This window comes from Podarcis pityusensis, assembly GCF_964106645.2.
Source record: "Podarcis pityusensis genome assembly, chromosome: 16".
Taxonomy (NCBI): Eukaryota; Metazoa; Chordata; class Lepidosauria; order Squamata; family Lacertidae; genus Podarcis; species Podarcis pityusensis.
Genome location: NC_138041.1, coordinates 36,190,387 through 36,210,754, shown reverse-complemented (window position 1 = coordinate 36,210,754; position 20,368 = coordinate 36,190,387). Strand labels below are relative to the sequence as shown.

At 45.5% G+C, this 20,368-nt stretch overlaps 1 protein-coding gene across 2 annotated transcripts in view; it reads right to left on the bottom strand.

Annotated features, from left to right (window-relative positions):
* Positions 1-3,977: 3,977 nt before the first annotated feature.
* Positions 3,978-20,368, bottom strand: part of SLC15A4 (solute carrier family 15 member 4) — a 60,784-nt gene continuing 44,393 nt past the window's right edge. For both annotated transcript variants that reach the window (XM_080985168.1, XM_080985167.1), the window contains exons 7-8: positions 10,698-10,856; positions 3,978-5,854 (exon numbers count right to left, since the gene is read on the bottom strand). In XM_080985168.1, coding sequence (XP_080841294.1) covers positions 5,706-5,854; positions 10,698-10,856 — 308 coding nt within the window. In that variant the 3' untranslated portion in view covers positions 3,978-5,705. The remainder of the gene's footprint in view (positions 5,855-10,697; positions 10,857-20,368) is intronic.

Here is a 20,368-nt window from a genome sequence, read left to right as displayed (position 1 = left end):
GGACACTGCCAACCACCCAAACATATACACTGTCCAAATGAAATTATCTTTCCACCGAGCCGAGCAATTTCAGGTACCAGTATATCTTGCCTAGTAGTCTCAAGGATGATGTTGGCAAGGTTGGGGGGGGCAGTTTTCTCTGATTAATAATATCTCCATCTGCAAATGGATTTCGACTCCTTGCAGATGGGTCCTTGGTTGGCTGTGAATTGATTTCGCAGCTAGCTGGGGCGACCTCGCTTTGAAATGGTCACTGCCACTCCGTTGCGGGTGGGTCCTAAACTCAGGAGCAGCAGGCATATCACGGCAAACATGTACCCAGGGCATCATTCTTCCAGATTAAAAGTGGAAACCTATTCCCACCCTGCAATCAAAGGAGTTTTTGCCATCGTAGATACCAATACAGAACTCATTCGCTGAAGGTGGCTCCTTACGTAGCCAACACGGAACCATCCGCGGTCAAATGGAAAGGATTGGCAGGCTTGTGGGAGTACTGAGCTTTGCAAAAGTGTGCATGCACACACACACACACACACACACACACAAAAAAAAAAAAAACACAGAGCGGAAAAACAACTTGCAAGTTCTCAAAACAAACAGGCAAATGTACAAACATCTGAATGAAGATTAAGCATGCTTGGTGGTCATGGAATACTGATTAATAATAATAATAATGCAGCAATCTATGTTACCTAATACAAAATTATTAATTTGTTCAAATTATTGTCACCTAATAAATTAATAATATATGCAATGTATTTGTCACCTAATAGAGTCATACCTCGGGTTACAGAGGCTTCAGGTTGCGCGTTTTCGGGTTACGGATGCGCCAAAACCCGGAAGTACCGGAACGAGTTATTTCCAGGTTTCGGCGCTCGTGCATTAACAGGACTAAATCACACTTTGCGCATGCGCAGAAGTGCCAAATCGCAACCCGTGTGTGCATAGAATGCGCCTCCCGCATGGATGACGTTTGCAACCTGAGCATCCACTGTAATTCATTCTGTTTGTCACCTAATGCAAAATTATAAATTTATTCAGTTTGTCACTTAATAAAGAAAAAATGTATGTGATTTATTTGTCATCTATTGCAAAGAATTGATAATAATAATTTATTCAATTTTGGGGTAAAGAAATAAACTATTGTTGTTGTCCTGTTGCGTTTCATAGAATCGTAGTATTGTGGAGTTGGAAAGGATCCTGAGGTCATTTGGTCTAACCTCCTGCAATGCAGGAATCTCAATTAAAGCATCCATGACAATGGCCGTCCAACCTCTGCTTGAAAACCTCCAAGGAAGGAGAGTCCACAACCTCCCTAAGGAGACTGCTCCATAGTCAAGCAGCTCTTACTGTCAGAAAGTTCTTCCTGATGTTGACTCAGAATCTCCTTTTTTCCCCTTCTAACTTTTTTATTATAAATTTTATTAGTATTTTCCACACAACACGAAAAATATCGAAAAAATATACACGAAACACAAAAACCCACATCCAAAAAACAAAACAAATCCATATCTTAGAAGTTAATAATACTAAAAAGAAACACTAAACACTAAAAAGAAAAACATTGACTTCCACCAATCTCACAGCACCTTCTTTATCTCTCATTGTGTCTTCCTGTTTACCTTATCATCTCTATCCTAGCATCTAGATATAAATCCCTCTTTCTTATCCTTTCACTTCACAAGGTTATTCCAGACTCAGCCAGATTTCTGTCCTTGAACCTTGGCTTTTAAGGTATTCATTTAGACACTCCCATTCTTTTTTCACTTCACTTTTTGGTTTTTGTCTTATTATGTCTGTCAATTTGGCTAATGCTAAATATTCTGAAAGCTTACATAACCACTCTCCCCTAGTGGGTAACTGATTCCCTTTCCAATACGTAGCCACCAGGATTCTTGCTGCAGACATCGCGTATAAGAAAAATTTTGTTTTGTCTTTTGGAATACCATCATTTAAAATTCCAAAAAGGAATGCCTCTGGCCTTTTACTATATGATATTCTTAGTATTCAGAATCTCCTTCCTTGTAGCTTGAATCCAGTGGTTTAGGTCCTAACCTCTGGAGCAGGAGCAAAACCACTGGTCCACCTAGCTCACTGCTGCTCACTCACACTGACTGGCAGCCCCTCTCCCAAATTCCAGGCAGGGGAGATTCCTATGTGGAGATGACAGAAACTGAACCTGGTACCTTCTGCATACAAAGCAGATGTTCTAGAACTGAGCGCCAGCCCTTCCCAGTCCAGGAAGCCTGTTCCATCAGCTCTGTAAATAGGCCAGAGAATATTTTGTGCCGTTTGTCGGTGTCAATATTTTAAAATGGTAAACTGCCTTGGCAGAAAGGCAGTCTATAACTGGCAATAAATAAAATGATTCCCCCCTCCTTTTTTTTTGTATAGACTTACTTCTAAGACTGCAGCTTAAATTATTACTTTACAAACCCCTGCCCTGGTTAGCATCTCACAAAACATCCTTTAATGTGAGAGATGTTTCTGCTACATTAAATCAATCTGAAAAAAAGCCAAATCAACCATAACTCTTAAATGATGCATGGCAAGGTATTTCTTTAATTAGCCATAAACTTAATTGATTAGTCTTCTCTAGAAGAGGAATGGGAAATGGAAAACACACACACAAACACACACACACTGGTGGAAAGCAACCTCGTAAACCTTTGAATGAAAGGGACTGTCTCCTTTTGATAAGTGCCAAATTAATCTTCATAAATGGACATAATTACTAGAGATTGGGCCTCTGCCAAGTCCCTCCGTATTAAAAAAGAGTGAAATTATGCAATTGATTGTATCCACCGTCGTCTCTCTGGGGTATTCAGACAAGCTTTGACCCTGGCGACAAAAACGAGGAACTAAAATGTTCATGTCGAGGAGTGTGCTGCATCTATTAAAGCTTTGCTCTTTGTTTATACGCCGCCTCCCAACTCCCAGAGGATCTTCAGAGTGGCAATATACTCTTTTCTTCAGGGGGAGCTGGTGAGCCCATGAGAAGAGGGGAGGGGAAATTTAATTTGGATACCGATGACATGCTAGCAGTCAGGGGCTATCTGAGAGAGTGCAGGCAGGGATCGTCTGTGGGTTGGACAAGGGCCTGTGGTTAGAGACGGAGATTTATGATTAGAACCAGGAACCTGGGATTAGAGCTAAAGGCCTGGGATTAGTGATGTGGATTACAGCTAGGAATCTGGGAGCAGAACTAGGAACCTAGGATTGGAGCTAGGGGTTGGGGATTAGAGATAGGCATTTGGGGATTAGAGAGAAGGACCTAGGATTAGAAATAATTTAGGATTAGAAATAGGAACCTGGGATTAGAGACAGGGACCTGGGATTAGTGATGGGGATTACAACCTCTGCTGTGCGAATACAGGGAGAAATGTATCCAATCCCACACCTATAATAGCAGTCACGTTCCCCATCACCCATTTTACATGAGGGTTTCTGTCCCCAGGACTTGTGCTTCATCCTGGCCTCCCTGTAAAATCTAACGTTTGTTGCCTCTGGCCTCACCTGCCACTGCCGTATGGCCCCTGGAAATCTTCCCAAAAGGAAACGCAACCCTCAGGTTGAAAAAAGTTCCCCATCCCTGTACAGGAATTATAAAGTGTTAACATATAGACCAGGCTTCCTCAACCTCGGCCCTCCAAATGTTTTTGGCCTACAACTCCCATGATCCCTAGCTAGCAGGACGAGTGGTCAGGGATGATGGGAATTATAGTCCCAAAACATCTGGAGGGCCGAGGTGGAAGAAACCTGATATAGAACCTGGATTATTGCTGCTTTAGGCCTTGTTTTTCTCGGGCATCATGCCAGGCAGTTCTGAACAAGTCCAGCAACATTTTCCTTTTGGTCTGATCCAACAGATTGTCTTCTTTTGTCTTTATGGATCTCAGCAAACTTGTAAAGCCACGATGCACTTTCTTGGTGTTCAACAGCAGAAGGGGGAGCATCAAAGACTACAGAGAACAGAATACCTGCAGCATATTTTTTATTCACCCTAGAACACAGGTTCCCCGCACATGGGCTTTTGTAAACATTTCCAAATGAAGGTACTTGAATTATAGAAAACCAAAGGCGCCTTTTCCATTCCAATGTTTGAATACTCTTAAAAATTAATCACCTCCTCACCAAAAATAAAAAAGTTGAAAAACCATTTGTTATTAGGTGAAGTTGACTCCCACTTGCCAGAACTCCGCAATTGCTGTGCAAAATACTGCTTTTTATGTGGCTGAAAATTAGGCCCTGTGAGAAATAGAGAACATTTGAGCAAGGTACATGCGAGATGAAATAAAGGCTCTTCCTTTCATTAGGTTAATTAAGAAGGCTAGGAAAATGACTGAGGAAACCCAACTGTTTCTATGGCACACCCCTCTGCTGAGAAGCTCAAGGCAGATTTATGTCAGGGGTGAAGAACCTGTGGCCCTTCAGATTGTTTGGGGCTACATCTCCTATCATCCCTGACCACTGCTCAAGCTGGCTGAAGCTGATGGGAGCTGGGGGTCCAACTTCAGGAGGGTCAAATGTTCCCTCTTCCTGATTTATATACAATAGCCTTGTCCTCCACAAGATGGGGTTTTAATGGAGAACCAGTTTGGCTAGCAGTCAATGTAGATTCTTGGGCCTTGTTGTGGCACACAGATTGCCAAACAACTTCCATCCATCTTGGGCCTCCACCAGAAATTGGCTGTGCCCTTCAGAATGTCCATCCAACCTAGCTCAAATTACACTTTCAAATACTTTAAGTTTTTACTCCCATCCGCGCCATCAGCTTTTAAATGGGAAAGTGACCTAAAATTGAGGGAACAGCAACAGATTTGCTTATTCACTGCACACAATATATCCCAAACGCTTGAGTACATTTCAACTCCTACCTAAGAAAGGATAAATTCTCAAGGCGTGAGGCAACAGAAAAGAAAGGAAGGAAAAGGAAAGACTCTGATACCAGCTCAGTTTCCTGCCACGAAATGATTTAACAGATAGAAATGAGACAGCAACAGAAGGACCACCATGTTGCACAGCGAGGCCTGTTCATTACAGTAGTTTCATAACTTTTGACGCGGAAAATACCACGTAGGTTGAAGTCGCTTCCCTTTTTGGACAACACAGGAATAAAAAAATTCCACACTTCATTCTCATATAACCAACACCAACAACAGAGACTTCTCAACCCCATCCACACCGACACTTCCGTTTTAAGAAAGGAGAACATTATTTCTGGGGAAATGGATAAGCAAGGGGAAATGGCAAGCAACCTTCTTTTGCTCATTTCCTTCAAAGTCATTCTTCAAAGAAATTAAACGTCTCCTTTACTAAGCCATTCATCGCTTCTGTATCCAAAGGCTAATCATCCCCAGCTTCAACAGACTGAAGGAAACAGCTTCGAATAAGTTCGCTGCATCTTCTGTGCATCTTCTGTGCATCTTCTGTGCCCAGGGGTAACACACTTGAAAAATTGAGCTTGCGCCATGTCTCTGGGCACTGGGCAAGACAAGGCCATCTTGCTAACCTAAGGCACTTACCTACTTTTACAGGGGGAGGAAGAAAGAGGGCTGAGGCAAGAATGCAATGTTAACATGCAAGTTTAAAGAAAATGTTTCCTGGCGACCAACGGCCACTGTATTAGCATTTAAGACCTCTGAGATGGATGGTTCATCTGATGCCAAACGTCGGTCATAAAAGCTGCTCTTTCCTTGCAGATGTCAGGTCCGCACACTGGCGGGAGGTCCGTTAGTCCGGGATCTTTGGCGGTCGTATCTGACAGACACAATAAGGAAAAGGAGGAGGGTTGCTCCTTGAATAGCAACCAGCAGAAAAAAGTAGTAGTTTAAATGGCACCCATTAATGTTACCTGGGGGGAAGAGAGAGAGAGAGAGACAAGGTAAGTTCATGCCATTACACGAAGTAATGCCATTCCATGTAAACCAGGATTTAAGCCAGTGTTAACTGGAACACAGAAACATTTTGCCAGAAGAGAAACACTAATGCTAGCTTCACCGTGAGGTTGGCCGGTTTTCCTGCGGACAACTCACATCTCATGTCAGAGGCTGGCAAGGCTTACCAGGCATGGGCCGGATCACTCCTGTGGAGATCATCAGCGGGCCGGACCGGCGCAGCGCGACACCAGAAATTGCGTCTGTGCATGTCCGTGGCGCCGGAAATCGCTTGTGCGCATGCCCAGATGCCGGAAATCACGCCTGCACAGAAGCGATTTCCGGCGTCTGGGCATGTGCAGACGCGATTTCCGGAGAAAAAATGGTGCAGCCTGAATGATATGAATCAGAACCATGCGGTGATTTCTGGACCATCTGCGAGCTGGATCCAGAACCCATTCGGGCTGGAACTGGCCTGCGGACCTTAGGTTGCCGACCTCTGTCTTATGTGCATTTAACACCCACGATTCCAAGCATATGCGCTCCGCTGCCGCTCTATCCCAGCCTTTTTCTTCTGCCTGCATCTCTCTCTGCCTTCTCTGTTTGCTTCCCTCCTACTCCTTTCCGTCAGTCCAAAAACTACACCTGACCAGGCAAAGTCCTGCCTGGCAAGCCTGCAAGGCGAACAGCTCTGGGAGTGGTGGTGATGCAAGATTTTGAACCCACAATGATCTCACAAGGCTCTATGCTCCAGGTCCACTTGGGGCCTAAAGCTTCCTCATACCTCTGGCCCTTCCCCTCCTTGGCCACCTTATTGAAAGTGGGATGGTTAGTTGTGGGGCGGCTCTCCCCCCCCCCCCATGCAGACTAGGCACGCTCCCCATTTCCACCTATGCAGGGTAGAGGGATGAATAGGTGAGAGCTGCAAAGGTGGCCGGTCTTCGGTCACTCACGTGGAGAAAGGGAAGTCGTGGAGACATGAGGAGGCCTCCCTGAGGCTCCCCCACCCCTTGCCAGCCAAGGAAAAGGCAATTTTAGCTATACGCAATTTTCATACACGCGCATAATCCCTGGAACCGAACCCCTGTGGATGACGCGGGTTGCCTGTATTCTTGGGAGCTGCTTGATTCTCTAGAGAGCCGCCCATGGGCTAAAGTATTTTCTTTCTACAGAAGCTGTCCCTCAATAGGAAACTGTGTTTTTTAATCATACTGGAGCCATCTAGCAGTTTCCTTTTCTTGGAACCGTGTGAAAACTTTCCTGAGATCTTGCTCTTCAATTAAGACACTTCAGTTCACCCGCACAGGTCTTGCACTCAGCTTTCCTTCAAAACTAGGGTTTAGTTTCCTAAATTAGGAAAGCTCATTGGTTGAAAATTACGCTTCTGTTAAGGAAACTTTGTTTGCTAATGTTGCATGTCCACACACGGCTCAACATGGACAGAGTCCAATAGACCTCAGGAGGACTACCCAACTGGTTCATTATAGTTATTACTTAGAACTGGGCAGGGACCCGGGTGGTGGGGCGTCAGAAAAAATTCTGTACTCATCAATCCTTGTTTGTGCATACATGTCGAGTTGAAATTACTTTAATTACGTAAAACGTAAGATTCAATTAAATGGATTTATAATTGCAAGCTCTAGTAAGAGCCCAAAGGGGCTTTGCACTTGACATGAAAAAACAACAATGCAGTTCATCCGAAGAGGAAGAGCCTTTTAAAAGTAGCAGTTTCCCTTTTACAGGTCAGGATGTTAACGCCATGAAAATCTCCATTTCTTAAACTCCAGAAATAATTTAATTGTTTCATGGGGGATGGGTTGGCACTTGAGTGTTTGTGGGTAAATTAAGTGGTGAGGGGGAGCTAAAGAAACACAATGATTTGAGCCAACACAGTTAACACTGTGCTGCTGGGGCATGGGGAGGAAATTGGATCAATCAGCCGGGGGAAATGATTCTGCCTGGGTTAGCCCTCCTGGCTCTGAGCCCTCTATGAGGCTTTTCCCCCTTCTCTATCCCTCAGAGCAGCTCCACCAATGTCGCAACACAGCGGTCCTCAAAGTGGATGGTGCTGCTCCCTTGGGGGGAGGGGGCGGTGGGATTACCTGGGGGGGGGGATTACCTGGGGGTGGTGCTGGAGATGCCAGTGACCATCAGATTTTGAAAAGCCGGCATCAATGGATCACGTTCACCAATTTTGTTGAATTTATTAAGCTAGACAGTTTGGGTTGGATTTTGACTACTGTATTTTTCGCTCTATAAGATGCACCCGACCATAAGGCGCACCTAGTTTTTAGAGGAGGAAAACAAGAAACAAGAAAGCAACGCAAAGCCTCTTGAGTGAAGAGGCAGGAGCGCCCCCGCTGCGCTCAAGAGGCTTTGCGTGGCTATCCCTGAAGCCAGAAGAGCAAGAGGGATCGGTGCGCACCAATGGTGCTGCCCTGAAAAGGCTGTGTGCGGCTAAGCCAGAAGCTAGAACAGCGAGAGGGAGCACTGCGCAGCAATCCCTCTCACTGTTCTGGCTTCTGGGATAGCTTCTGGGATGTTCTGTTGGGAGCTGCCCAGAGTGGCTGGGGAAACCTGGCCATTTGGGTGGGGTATGTATGTATGTATAAATTAAATAATAATAATAATAATAAGTTCATCCATCAGAATGACCGAGGGTGTCTTGCTTCCCCCCAAGAAGCCCAGAATAAAATTCAAAATACTAACGGATGCAAAAGAAAGAGGTGGATTTGCCCTGCCAGACCTTAAACTTTACTACGAATCAGCCGCATTTTGTTGGCTGAGAGAATGGATGCTTCTTGAAAACACAGACATTTTGGATTTAGAAGGTTTTAACAATGTATTTGGGTGGCATGCATATTTGTGGTATGATAAGGTCAAAGCACATAAAGCATTTAAAAATCATATTGTCAGGAAAGCATTGTTTAATGTCTGGATAAGATATAAGGACCTACTTGAAAATAAAACCCCAAGGTGGTTGTCACCAATGGAAGCGAAGGCTCAGAAAAAGCTCAATATGGAGGCCAAATGGCCGAAATATTGGGAAATTTTGGAACAAGAGGGAGATAAATTGAAATTGCAGACCTTTGAAAAACTAAAAAATAAAGTGCGAGATTGGCTTCATTATTATCAAATAATGGAGGCATACAATTTGGACAAGAAAATTGGCTTCCAGGTGGAAAAATCAAAACTGGAAACAGAACTGCTAGATCCTAAAGTTAAGAATTTGTCAAGAATGTATAACTTGCTGTTGAAATGGAATACTCAAGATGAAACAGTAAAATCTGTTATGATTAAATGGGCACAAGATGTTGGACATAACATTATGATGGCTGACTGGGAACAGTTATGGACCACAGGTATGAAGTTCACGGCATGTAATGCCTTAAGAGAGAATATTATGAAAATGATATACAGGTGGTACATGACACCAGTCAAGCTTGCAAAAATCTATCATTTGCCCGATAATAAATGTTGGAAATGTAAAGAAACTGAAGGTACATTCTTTCACCTTTGGTGGACGTGCCCAAGGATTAAGGCTTTCTGGGAGATGATCTATAATGAAATGAAAAAGGTATTCAAATATACCTTCCTGAAGAAATCAGAGGCCTTTCTCCTGGACATAGTCGGCCAATTGGTGCCAAAGAAGGATAGAATTTTCTTTATGTATGCCACAACAGCAGCAAGAATACTTATTGCAAAGTATTGGAAGACACAAGATCTACCCACCCTGGAAGAATGGCAGATGAAGGTGATGGACTATATGGAACTTGCGGAAATGACTGGCAGAATCCGAGACCAGGGAGAAGAGTCGGTGGAAGAAGATTGGAAGAAATTTAAAGACTATTTACAGAAATACTGTAAAATTAATGAATGTTAGAATGATGTCGGAATGAAGCTAAGGGGTTTTTAGTAGCAATGTTATAAGGAGTATGTAAAAATGGGCTGCTAACAGATGAGAATATACAGTTATTACATATTAAGACAAAGGACTAAGATAAAAACAAAGAGGGAAAGGATTTGCTGAATTAACTTACTGAACTGGAATACAAAAAGGGGAGGTGTGAGGAGGTCAGGGAAACAAGTAAATGAAAGACAAGAGATGGAAAGATTGATTTGTTTTTTAATTGTTTTTACTTTTTTTTGTATTCTCTTTCTTCTGTTTTATTCTCCCCCCCCCCCTTATTATCATTATTGTAACTTTTTTTTTTTACTTTTGAAACTTTAATAAATATCTTACAGAATGACCGAGGGTGATTTGGCCCCCAAGCAGGCCTGAACCCAGGCTAGCACGGATTCAGATAGTCCGTCTCATCTGGCAAGATCTGAAGCTATTCCCCCACAACCCTCTGTCGCCTTTCCCCAGGAAGGAAGGAGGGATCTGCAACCAGAAGATAGTAGTTACAATCCCTTGGTTGGTCTATAACCAGCTAGTTTGCTCAGAGGGCACCAAAATAAAGGAGCACCCCAGTGTCAACTGCTTTGCTCAGCGAACAATTTCTCCAGAACAGCCTCTAACAGCATTCTAAAGATAGTAAAGGACAAACCAGCGTTGTTATACGGGGGTGGGGGTGTGTGTGGAATTATTACAGGGTCGTTTCGGAATTTCTGTGTAATCGTTGCTCAGCTTTTAAAATGCCTCCTCTGGCGAAGGTTGCCAGTGAAAATTGAAGCTTAGAAAAAACAGCCGTGCCTAAGATAGGAAAGTTTTTTAAATTAACAGCATGCGGCAGCTTTAGGAATAAGCACTCTGCTTTCTTTTTCTCCTAACATGCTGGAACAAAAACAAACAAACAAACAAACACATAAATAACTTACCCAAATCTGTGTGATTACTCATCCAGCCAATCGCTGTAATAGACACCAAAGCCAGAAGCCCTGATCCAACAAAAGACCCAATTCCGGAAAAAAAGAAAAAGAGACCCATAATAGCACTCTGCATAGATTTGGGCGCAGCAGAATATGCAAATTCCAGACCTGGAACAAAAGAACAAAGGGGGAGAGGCATGAAGGCAAATTCTATCCATTATTTTGGGCAACATTTCTTCACGAGTATAAAGGCCATGAAGACACGGGCTCAAAACCTGTGGACTCACAGTTATTATTCATCACACATTATTTGTAACGTTTATGGCACATTCTAAGACAGTGAGCGAGAGATATAATTACAGGTTTATTTGTATCAGCCCCAGCAAGCATGGCCAACAACCAGGGGGGACTGGAGTTGTAGTTCAGTAAGCATCTGAAAAGTCAAAGGTTCCCCACAACTGATTTACCACCAGTTGTTTAAAAGGCTGAAATGCGCAATACAACCACAACATTAGCAATACAGTCATACCTCCACTTACGTATCCCTCTGGATACGTAAACTTCAGGATGCGAACGCGGCAAACACGGAAGTATTTTTTCGGTTTTTGCCGCAGGCGCATGCGCAGAAGCACTCTACGTGCTGTGCACATGCGCAGAAGCACTAAACCGCACCGCACGCATGCGCAGAAGCGGTCCTCTGGTTGCAAATTCCTCGGAATGCGACTGGACCTCTGGAACAGATCGCAACCAGAGGTACCACTGTACCATGAAGGCAGCAGCTGAAAATATACAGCAGGTGATATAAGTAATAAAACTGCTCCTTTTCCCTTATGGGGTATCCAAGAGCCCCTATAGAGTCCTTCTGTAGGTTCTCTATCGGTAGGAGAAAATAACAGAGACCAACCAGAGAATACTGAGAAGCAAAACAGCTAGTAAGCCTGATATTTATTAAAGCTGTTGCAACAGGGTGCTCCGTAGGAGAGAGGAGGAGGACCCAGAGCCATGCTATGAGAAAAATCCAACCCTGCTTTGAATTGGGCTGGAGGGGCCTGGATTAGGTGGCAGTGTAAGGGCCACCTGCCAGCAGAGTGATGGAGTGTGCTCCCTCTTCCACAGGTGGGCAGGAGTGCCACCGGTGGCGTCCCTGCCAGCTGCAGCTAGTGGAAACCCCATTGTGAAAAGGATCCATTGGATGCTGAGCTGCTCCTACTGTCATCATGTGATGTGACAACATCAGGGCTCCCATTGCTCGGTCCCTGCTCCTGCCAACCTAGCAGTTCGAAAGCATGTCAAAGTGCAAGTAGATAAATAGGTACTGCATGTTCTGCAGTCATTGAAGCTTCTGGGTTGCCTTCAAGGGAAGCCCCATGTGTAAGGTAAAGGTAAAGGACCCCTGGACGGTTAAGTCCAGTCAAAGGAGACTATGAATTGTGGCGCTCATCTCGCTTTACAGGCTGAGGGAGCCGGCGTTTGTCCACAGACAGCTTTCTGGGTCATGTGGCCAGCAGGACTAAACCACTTCTGGCGCAACGGGACACCATGATGGAAACCAGAGTGTATGGAAACGCCATTTACCTTCCCGCCAGACCGGTACCTATTTATCTACGTGCACTGGCGTGCTTTCAAACTGCTAGGTTGGAAAGAGCTGGGACAGAGCAACGGGAGCTCACTCCGTCATGCCGACCTTCTGATCCGCAAGCCCAAGAAGCTCAGTGGTTTAGACCACAGCGCCACCCGAGAATCATTCGTAACACATTGCAGCAACCCTCCCTTTGGGTGAGAGGTGTCAGCCTTAACATCCTTGCCAATACAATGGGTGTGTTAATGACCCACCTTTGCAGGCCAGTTGTAAAGAACTAGATTGCTACTGTGAAGCATGTTAAACACTATGCTATAGAATGTAAAACTTAAGGACCAAAACCCTTTGGTTTAAGTGTTTAAACTTCACATATTTACTCATGTGCCAAAAGCATGGAAGGGATAAGTTAAGGCAACTGCCTTAACTGCCATGTAGAAATTGCTTCGATTATACACACTTACAGCTCAGGCTCTGTGAATCAATGTCGCTTCCTTTGCATGAAGGAATGCTCCTAATAATCTGCAGAATGCACAGCCCTCCATAGAGGCTTTTAAAACATCAGCCTGACCTTACGTCAGCCCTGAACCCCAACTTTTGTTCAACTTTGGGGTTTTTTTCAGGGGAGGCTCATGCCATTGTTTCTGACAACTGGGCATGCTTGCTGGAGAAGCTGGGAGTCCAATGGCATCTTGGAAGGACGCAGATTCCCCATCACTGCTCTGCTACTGCAGCAGGATTATCCAGGTGCCTCTGACTTTGCAAACAGGATTGCAGACGAAAGGCGATGCCTGCATTTCTAAAAGCCTCTGAAGTTGAGCTCGTATTGCTGGATAAAAGACTGCTATAAACAGAGCCTAGTTTCCACTTCGTATGAAATCTGGGCTCTTTGTGCAAAGGAAAGGACACGTGCGTTTCAAAGCAAGGAATGTGTCATAATTGCTGCAATTCAACTTATTATGCAAATTGAAGGGCTTAACGGAACAGCGCAATGGAGAGCCCCATCAAAACATTCAGCACTCCGCCACTCTCCCAGAATATCCAACCAAAGCGTTCGACAATCTGCCTCTCTCCCAGAATATCTGACTCCCATCTCTGAGGTGCTGAGCTTCTCATTATTTGCCTTTTAGCTCAGATAACCACCAGAAGATTGAAACAAAAGCTTTGCAGAGCAACTGGAAGAGGGGTGGACAAATGTCAAAAAGCAATTAAGAGCGGCAGGGAGACTCCAGTTCAAACACAAACTCTTGTGTTTTATCCCAACACTCGGGCTGCAGAGGATTCGAAAGCGGAAGCATGTTGCCTGCTGGAAGAAAACTTAAAATAACTACGCTGACTGCCAGACAGTTTTCCAAGCAGAATTCAGAAGCATCGGTGCCTACTTTTAAAATCCACCCTGCAAAAAGGTGGACCAAGCTTTATATTTCTGGGGTCGGCATCAGGGAGAAGTTTCTGATTCTAAGAGCTGTTTGACAGTGGGACGGGCTCCCTCGGAAGGGGAGCTCTCCTTTGTTTGAGGTTTTTATACAGAGGTGGGATGACCATACGCCGGTGATTCTTTAGCTGCGATTCCTGCATTTCAGGGAATTGGACAAGATGACCCTAGGGGGTCATTTCGAGTTTAATAGTTACAGTCATACCTCGGGTTACAGCCGCTTCAGGTTGTGTTTTTTCAGGTTAAAGGTAAAAGGTACCCCTGCCCGTACGGGCCAGTCGTGACCGGCTCTGGGGATACGGCGCTCATCTCGCTTTATTGGCCGAGGGAGCCGGCGTACAGCATGACTAAGCCGCTTCTGGCGAACCAGAGCAGTGCACGGAAACGCCGTTTACCTTCCCGCCGGAGCGGTACCTATTTATCTACTTGCACTTTGATGTGCTTTTGAACTGCTAGGTTGGCAGGAGCAGGGACCGAGCAATGGGTCATACCTCGGGTTACAGCTGCTTCAGGTTGTGTTTTTTCAGGTTAAAGGTAAAAGGTACCCCTGCCCGTACAGGCCAGTCGTGTCCGACTCTAGGGTTGTGCGCCCATCTCACTTAAGAGGCCGGGGGCCAGCGCTGTCTGGAGACACTTCCGGGTCACGTGGCCAGCGTGATGAAGCTGCTCTGGCGAGCCAGCACCAGCGCAGCGCACGGAAACGCCGTTTACCTTCCCGCTATAAAGCGGTACCTATTTATCTACTTGCACTTAAGAGTGCTTTCGAACTGCTAGGTGGGCAGGAGCTGGGACCGAACGACGGGAGCTCACCCCGCCGCGGGGATTCGAACCGCCGACCATACGATCGGCAAGTCCTAGGCGCTGAGGTTTTACCCACAGCGCCACCCGCGTCCCTACTTTCAGGTTACGGACCGCCAAAACCCGGAAGTACCAGAATGGGTTACTTCAGAGTTTCGGGGGTCACACATGTGCAGATGCGCTAAATTGCGCTTTGCGCATGCGCAGAAGTGCTGAATTGCAACCCACGCATGCGTGACCCCCAAAACCTGGAAGTAACCCGCACGGATCACGTTCACAACCTGAGCGTCCACTATATTTGATTCAATGTGCTTCTTTAACAGAACCTCAAGGTCCACGACCAACAACATAGGAAACTGCCTTATACAGTCAGACCATTGTTACCATTTGGCTCAGTACGGCCAGGAAATTCCCTGTGTTGCAAAATCAGAAAACTCTAAACAACCACAAGCAACACGCAGCTGATAATGATCTAACAAAATAGGATTAACATTATATTGTTTCACACTTCATAAGCAGAAAATATGTCATCCTTGCATAAAGTCACAAGTAATCAGAGTCAAATAAATGTTCCATGCACAGAATCAGAAAGTGGGATCAGTCAGTATCAAAACATGCTGAGATGAAGGCAAATTGTCTTTCAATAGTCAAAATCCTGCCGAAGTGCGGTGATGAGGGCTCCAAGTGCAGACCAGTTTCCCCGGATAACAAACTGTTTCAATAATGATTCTTCGTCAGAAACAGGTTGCCCCTACAGGTACTTCAAATAACAGTGGATCAGCAATCACTTAACAGTGTAGTAAGCTGAGGGGATGGTTCAGAGAGAGACCAGCTTTAAAAGGGATTTAGACGAAGTCATGGAGCATAAGGCTATTGGTGGCCACTAGCCTCAATCGCTGTCATCTGCTTCTGCCGTGGGAGGCAGTGTGCCTCTGAATGCCAGTTGCATTGGAGAGGAAGTTGTTGCACCCAGATGTAAATAAAGGAAGGCCTTGCAACATCTACATCGTCTCACATATAAAGATGATCCAGCATTGAAGATGGGAAGGTGTACCATGGGAACAGATGGGGCCACATGCTCCCTGTGAACTCTTCGTGCAGTGCCGAATGCCAGTTTTAGAGCCTTGCGATGGCAAGCTTGAGATCTGGTTCTTCCCATTTATTGTGGCTCATCGGGTGCAGAGGGCAGTCAGGAAATAGCAAGAGGTCTGTTGTGAATGGCACAGTGGAAAACCAGCTGCCTAAGCAACAGCGCCATCTCCACTTGCAATTCTCAGCAACCGGTATCCAGCGGTTTACTGTCTCCAGCACTGCATCGCCACTGCGGTTCGTATTCACCGCCCAGTAATAATAATAATTTATTATTTGTACCCCGCCCATCTGGCTGGGTCTCCCCAGCCACTCTGGGCGGCTCCCAACAAAGATTAAAAATATATTTAAATGTCACACATTAAAAACTTCCCTGAACAGGGCTGCCTTCAGGTATCTTCTAAATGTCAGGTAGTTGTTTATCTCTTTGACATCTGATGGGAGGGTGTTCCACAGGGCAGGCGCCACTACCGAGAAGGCCTTCTGCCTGGTTCCCGGTAACTTGGCTTCTCGCAGCAAGGGAACCACCAGAAAGCCCTCAGCACTGGACCTCAGTGCCCGGGCTGAATGATGGGGGTGGAGATGCTCCTTCAGATATACTGGGCCAAGGCCGTTTAGGGCTTTAAAGGTGAACACCAACACTTTGAATTGTGCTCGGAAACGTACTGGGAGCCAATGTAGGTCTTCAAGACTGGTGTTATATGGTCCCGGCGGCCACTCCCAGTCACCAGTCTAGCTGACGCATTCTGGATTAATTGCAGTTTCCGGGTCACCTTCAAAGGTAGCCCCACGTAGAGTGCATTACAGTAGTCCAAGCGGGAGATAACCAGAGCATGCACCACTCTGGCCAGACAGTCCACGGGCAGGTAGGGTCTCAGCCTGCGTACCAGATGGAGCTGGTAGACAGCTGCCATGGATACAGAATTGACCTGCGCCTCCATGGACAGCTGTGAGTAAGGGCATTAAGATGAGCAAACAAAACCTGGTTGGTTTTTCTCACAGCCTGATGGTGCTCAGATTGTGGTAACACAAAGGTGGGCTTTTCCACTGAAGGTGGGCTTTTCCATCCCTGCAAAATGCCTCCAGGCTGAAAGACGATAGGCCCATCAGTATTGACATTCGTCGGCTCTTGAAGACACACCAGTTTAGGCAAGGCTTCCTCTGAACCTGACCTTCCTAATTATTTATTTTATTTATTTATTTTCCGTATAATTTTTATTAGTTTTTCCTTTTATAACACAACAAATCCAACCTTGCAATAACAAAAAAATATACTCTTTGCTCTGCCGAGCTTGTGACTTCCCTCTGTCCCTTCCCTCTGTCCCTCTGGTTTTTTTTTATTTTCAGATCTTTGTATCACACTTTAAATTATCAATTTCTGACCTTAATATTCTTGTAGTCAACTCTATCTCTTTGGTCTGAAAAGTTTTAAAGTTTATGGTTGCCGGATTTATTTCAGTCCTGCTAGTGTCTTCACATTTCTACAATAATTGTTCATATACCAAATAAATTTATTCCAGTCTCTTTGAAATTTGCGACCAAAGACCCAATTACTTATTTTAATCACACTTTTAACTGTTCAATTGCTAAGCCTTTTAACAAGCTTGTTTCGTTGCAAATTTTAATCACAGATATTTTAGATATTTTCTTGGAACGGTACCATTATGTATTTTAATTATTATGGATTTTATAGTGGCTTTAAACAAAACAAAAAACAGGCATACTTTTTCTCTTCCTTCCCTTCATTTCACCCTCACAACAACCCCTTAAGGTAGGCTAGGCTGAGAGACAGTGGCTAGTCCAGTCAACCTGACCCTTTTGGTATGAATTGTGGGATAACCTGAACAAATCGCAAGGCCCTTGAAGGACAATTCTCGCTTTCTGAACTGGGATACAAAACAGAACCAAATGTTTGTCCAGAAACAACTTTAAAAAGACACCTGGTATAACTCTGCAGCGTAATATACCCACCACATTGAACAGGGCCTCTTTGAGTTTTTATAAGCAGAAATATAAAAAAGTATAAATATAAAAAAGCAAAGCGACAGGGGCTGAAATTCATGAGGACAGAACAGTTTTTTTCCACATTTTCTTTCTGTGGTGAAGAGGATCTAAAATCCTGCCACCTAGTGGCTTCACTGTAGAACTACTGAGAGAAAAAGTTAACTTTTCCAAGTTTCTACCAGCATTCCCTCACGGAAGCAAATAAAGCGGCTTTTCTTCAGATGAGGCACCCAAAGAATTTTTAAGGAAGCCAAAATGCAATTCCACTGGCCGCATTTGGGGAAATGGGTAGGTGGGGAGACATTCCCCTGGCCTTAAAATGTATTATTAATACCGCAAAGGCCACTGTATGTGTTTACAGAAGTTAGCCTAATTCTACATTAATTGCTCCAGCTGCTCTTGCCCCTGGCCCTGCCCAATGGCTGCCGTGTGGCCCCTGGAAGGTCGCCCAGTAAGGAAAATGGCCCTCTGACTGAAAAAAGGTTCCCAAGCCCCGATTTACTCCGATGCAGCCTAAATGCCTAGTGCAGATGGGGCCATCGACATTGCCAGATGTGCAGATCTGTCCCTCCAAAGCCCTGCTCAAAACAACACCCTGAGGGGTGGTCTTCTCCCTGCCCCCCCAAGGGGTGAAGAAGTGCACTGATACCAAACGTGGCTCACAAGGGGTGGGGGAGACAATAATCTGACTTGCTGGAGTCCCCAAGACAGTTGGATGGCGCCTTGTACGCCTCCTTCCAGCAACCCCTGCAGCCAAGCTGGTGCCAAACGTTTTGCTCTGCTTTCCTTTGGACAACGTCAATGAGGCCGAGGGGGGGGGTCTTGTCATCCCGGCAGCCCAGGACCTCCAGATATACCCCCCAGGCTTGTGCCCCTGGGAAGTCACTTCAGTGCTGCTAGCGGTTTGACTTCGCCCCCGGTGGCGCACTCCATTGAGATGGATGCCAACGTTTTAATTCTATCAATGTTTAGCAGTTTGTTGTTTTAAGTTTTTAGCAATTCTTGCTTTTACCTGTAAGCTTTTATCTGCTTTTATCCTGTCAGTGGAAAAGGTGGGGTATAAAGGTATCATAAGAATAAATTCGTTTGTTTGTTTTTTTAATGAATATAACGAAGGCAGCCTTGTATCAGGTGTTATCTTGGCTTGGGGCGGAGGGCGGACTGTTGCCCCACGCTCCCGGGCTGCTTCCTGGGGGGAGCCTCCCAAGAGCTGTCAAAAAGAACGGGGAAGGGGGGAATGCTGTCAGCAAAGCGGTGCAGCTCCCCCCAGGAAGCATCCCAGGAACGTGGGGCAATGGCGCACAGCCCGCCCGCGACTCCCAAGCTGTCAAAATGAAGGAGGAAGAGGAGATTCCTGTTGGCAAAGTGGCGCAACTCCCCCCCCCGGGCAGCTCGGGGAAAGCTTGGGAGTCACGGGTGCACGGCGCACCGTTGTCCCACATCCCCAATGGTCCTCCTGGGAAGCTGTTTCAGCAGCACATCATTAGGTCTTGATTATAAGCCGCACTGTAACTTTTCCCGATCAGAATTCGGGGAAGAAGTGTGACTTATAATTGGGCCAATATGGTACAGTGGTACCTCGGGATGCGAACGGGATCCGTTCCGGAGCCCCGTTCGCATCCTGAATAGAATGTAAGACGTGACGGCATGTCTGCGCATGCGTGTGTTACGTTTTGCTGCTTCCGTGCATGCGCATGACGTCATTTTGAGTGTCTGCGCATGCGCGAGCGGCGAAACCTGGAAGTAACGCGCTCCGTTACTTCCGGGTTGCCATGGAGTGCAACCCGAAAGCGCTCAACCTGAAGCACATTCAACCTGAGGTATGACCGTACTTATTTTAAAGGTAAAGATGTACTCAATCAAAGGGACATTGATTTTATTCATCGACCAAACTAAACTTAAATGTTCAAGATTAACAACTAAACTTTACTTCGGCGGGGGGACTTTAAAAACGAGGCACAGAATATCAATTTTTTTGGCGTTCTTTGTTTTTGGCCCATGGTGATCCTGGTGTCGAGTGGGAGTAAAAAGGAAGAGAGAGGAGCAGAGAAAAGAGAGCAACAGTTATTAAATTCGACGTCTACGCAAAACAACATGCATGTGAAACGGAGGCACAAAGCTGGAGCTATTTCTTGCTTTGCTTTTGCTAATGAGCCCTGAATGTGTGTGAAACAGACCAGAAAATGAGATTTTACGGCCACGCTCCCTCCTCCCGTTTGTGCATTCCACGAAAAAGAAGGAAAGAGAGAAAAGAGAATAAAATCAATAGGAGCCTGTACTGCTGGACACTACATGAAACCGGCAGGGGACGGAAATACTCAAGGACACTTGCCTCTTGGGCTAGAGCAGCGAATTTCAAGCTACGCACTGGCAACATCTGCAGCCTTGGAGCCATCTAGCCTTGTGCCATCTGCATTAAGTGACAGTGGCTCCCAAAGTCAGCAAAAGTCTTTGCCATCACCTGATCTTTTTTAAAACAAAAACAAACCTGAGGCTGTCAGGGATTGACCCTTAGACCATGGGTAGGCAACCTAAGGCCCGTGGGCTGGATCTGGCCCCATCGCCTTCTCAATCCAGCCTGTGGACGGTCCGGGAATCAGTGTGTTTTTACATGAGTAGAACGTGTGCTTTTATTTAAAATGAATCTCTGGGTTATTTGTGGGGCATAGGAATTTGTCCATTTTTTTTTCAAAATATAGTACGGCCCTGCTGAAAAAGTTTGCTGACCCCTCCCTTAGACCACTAAACACATGTTCCAGCATTGATCTACGGCCCCTC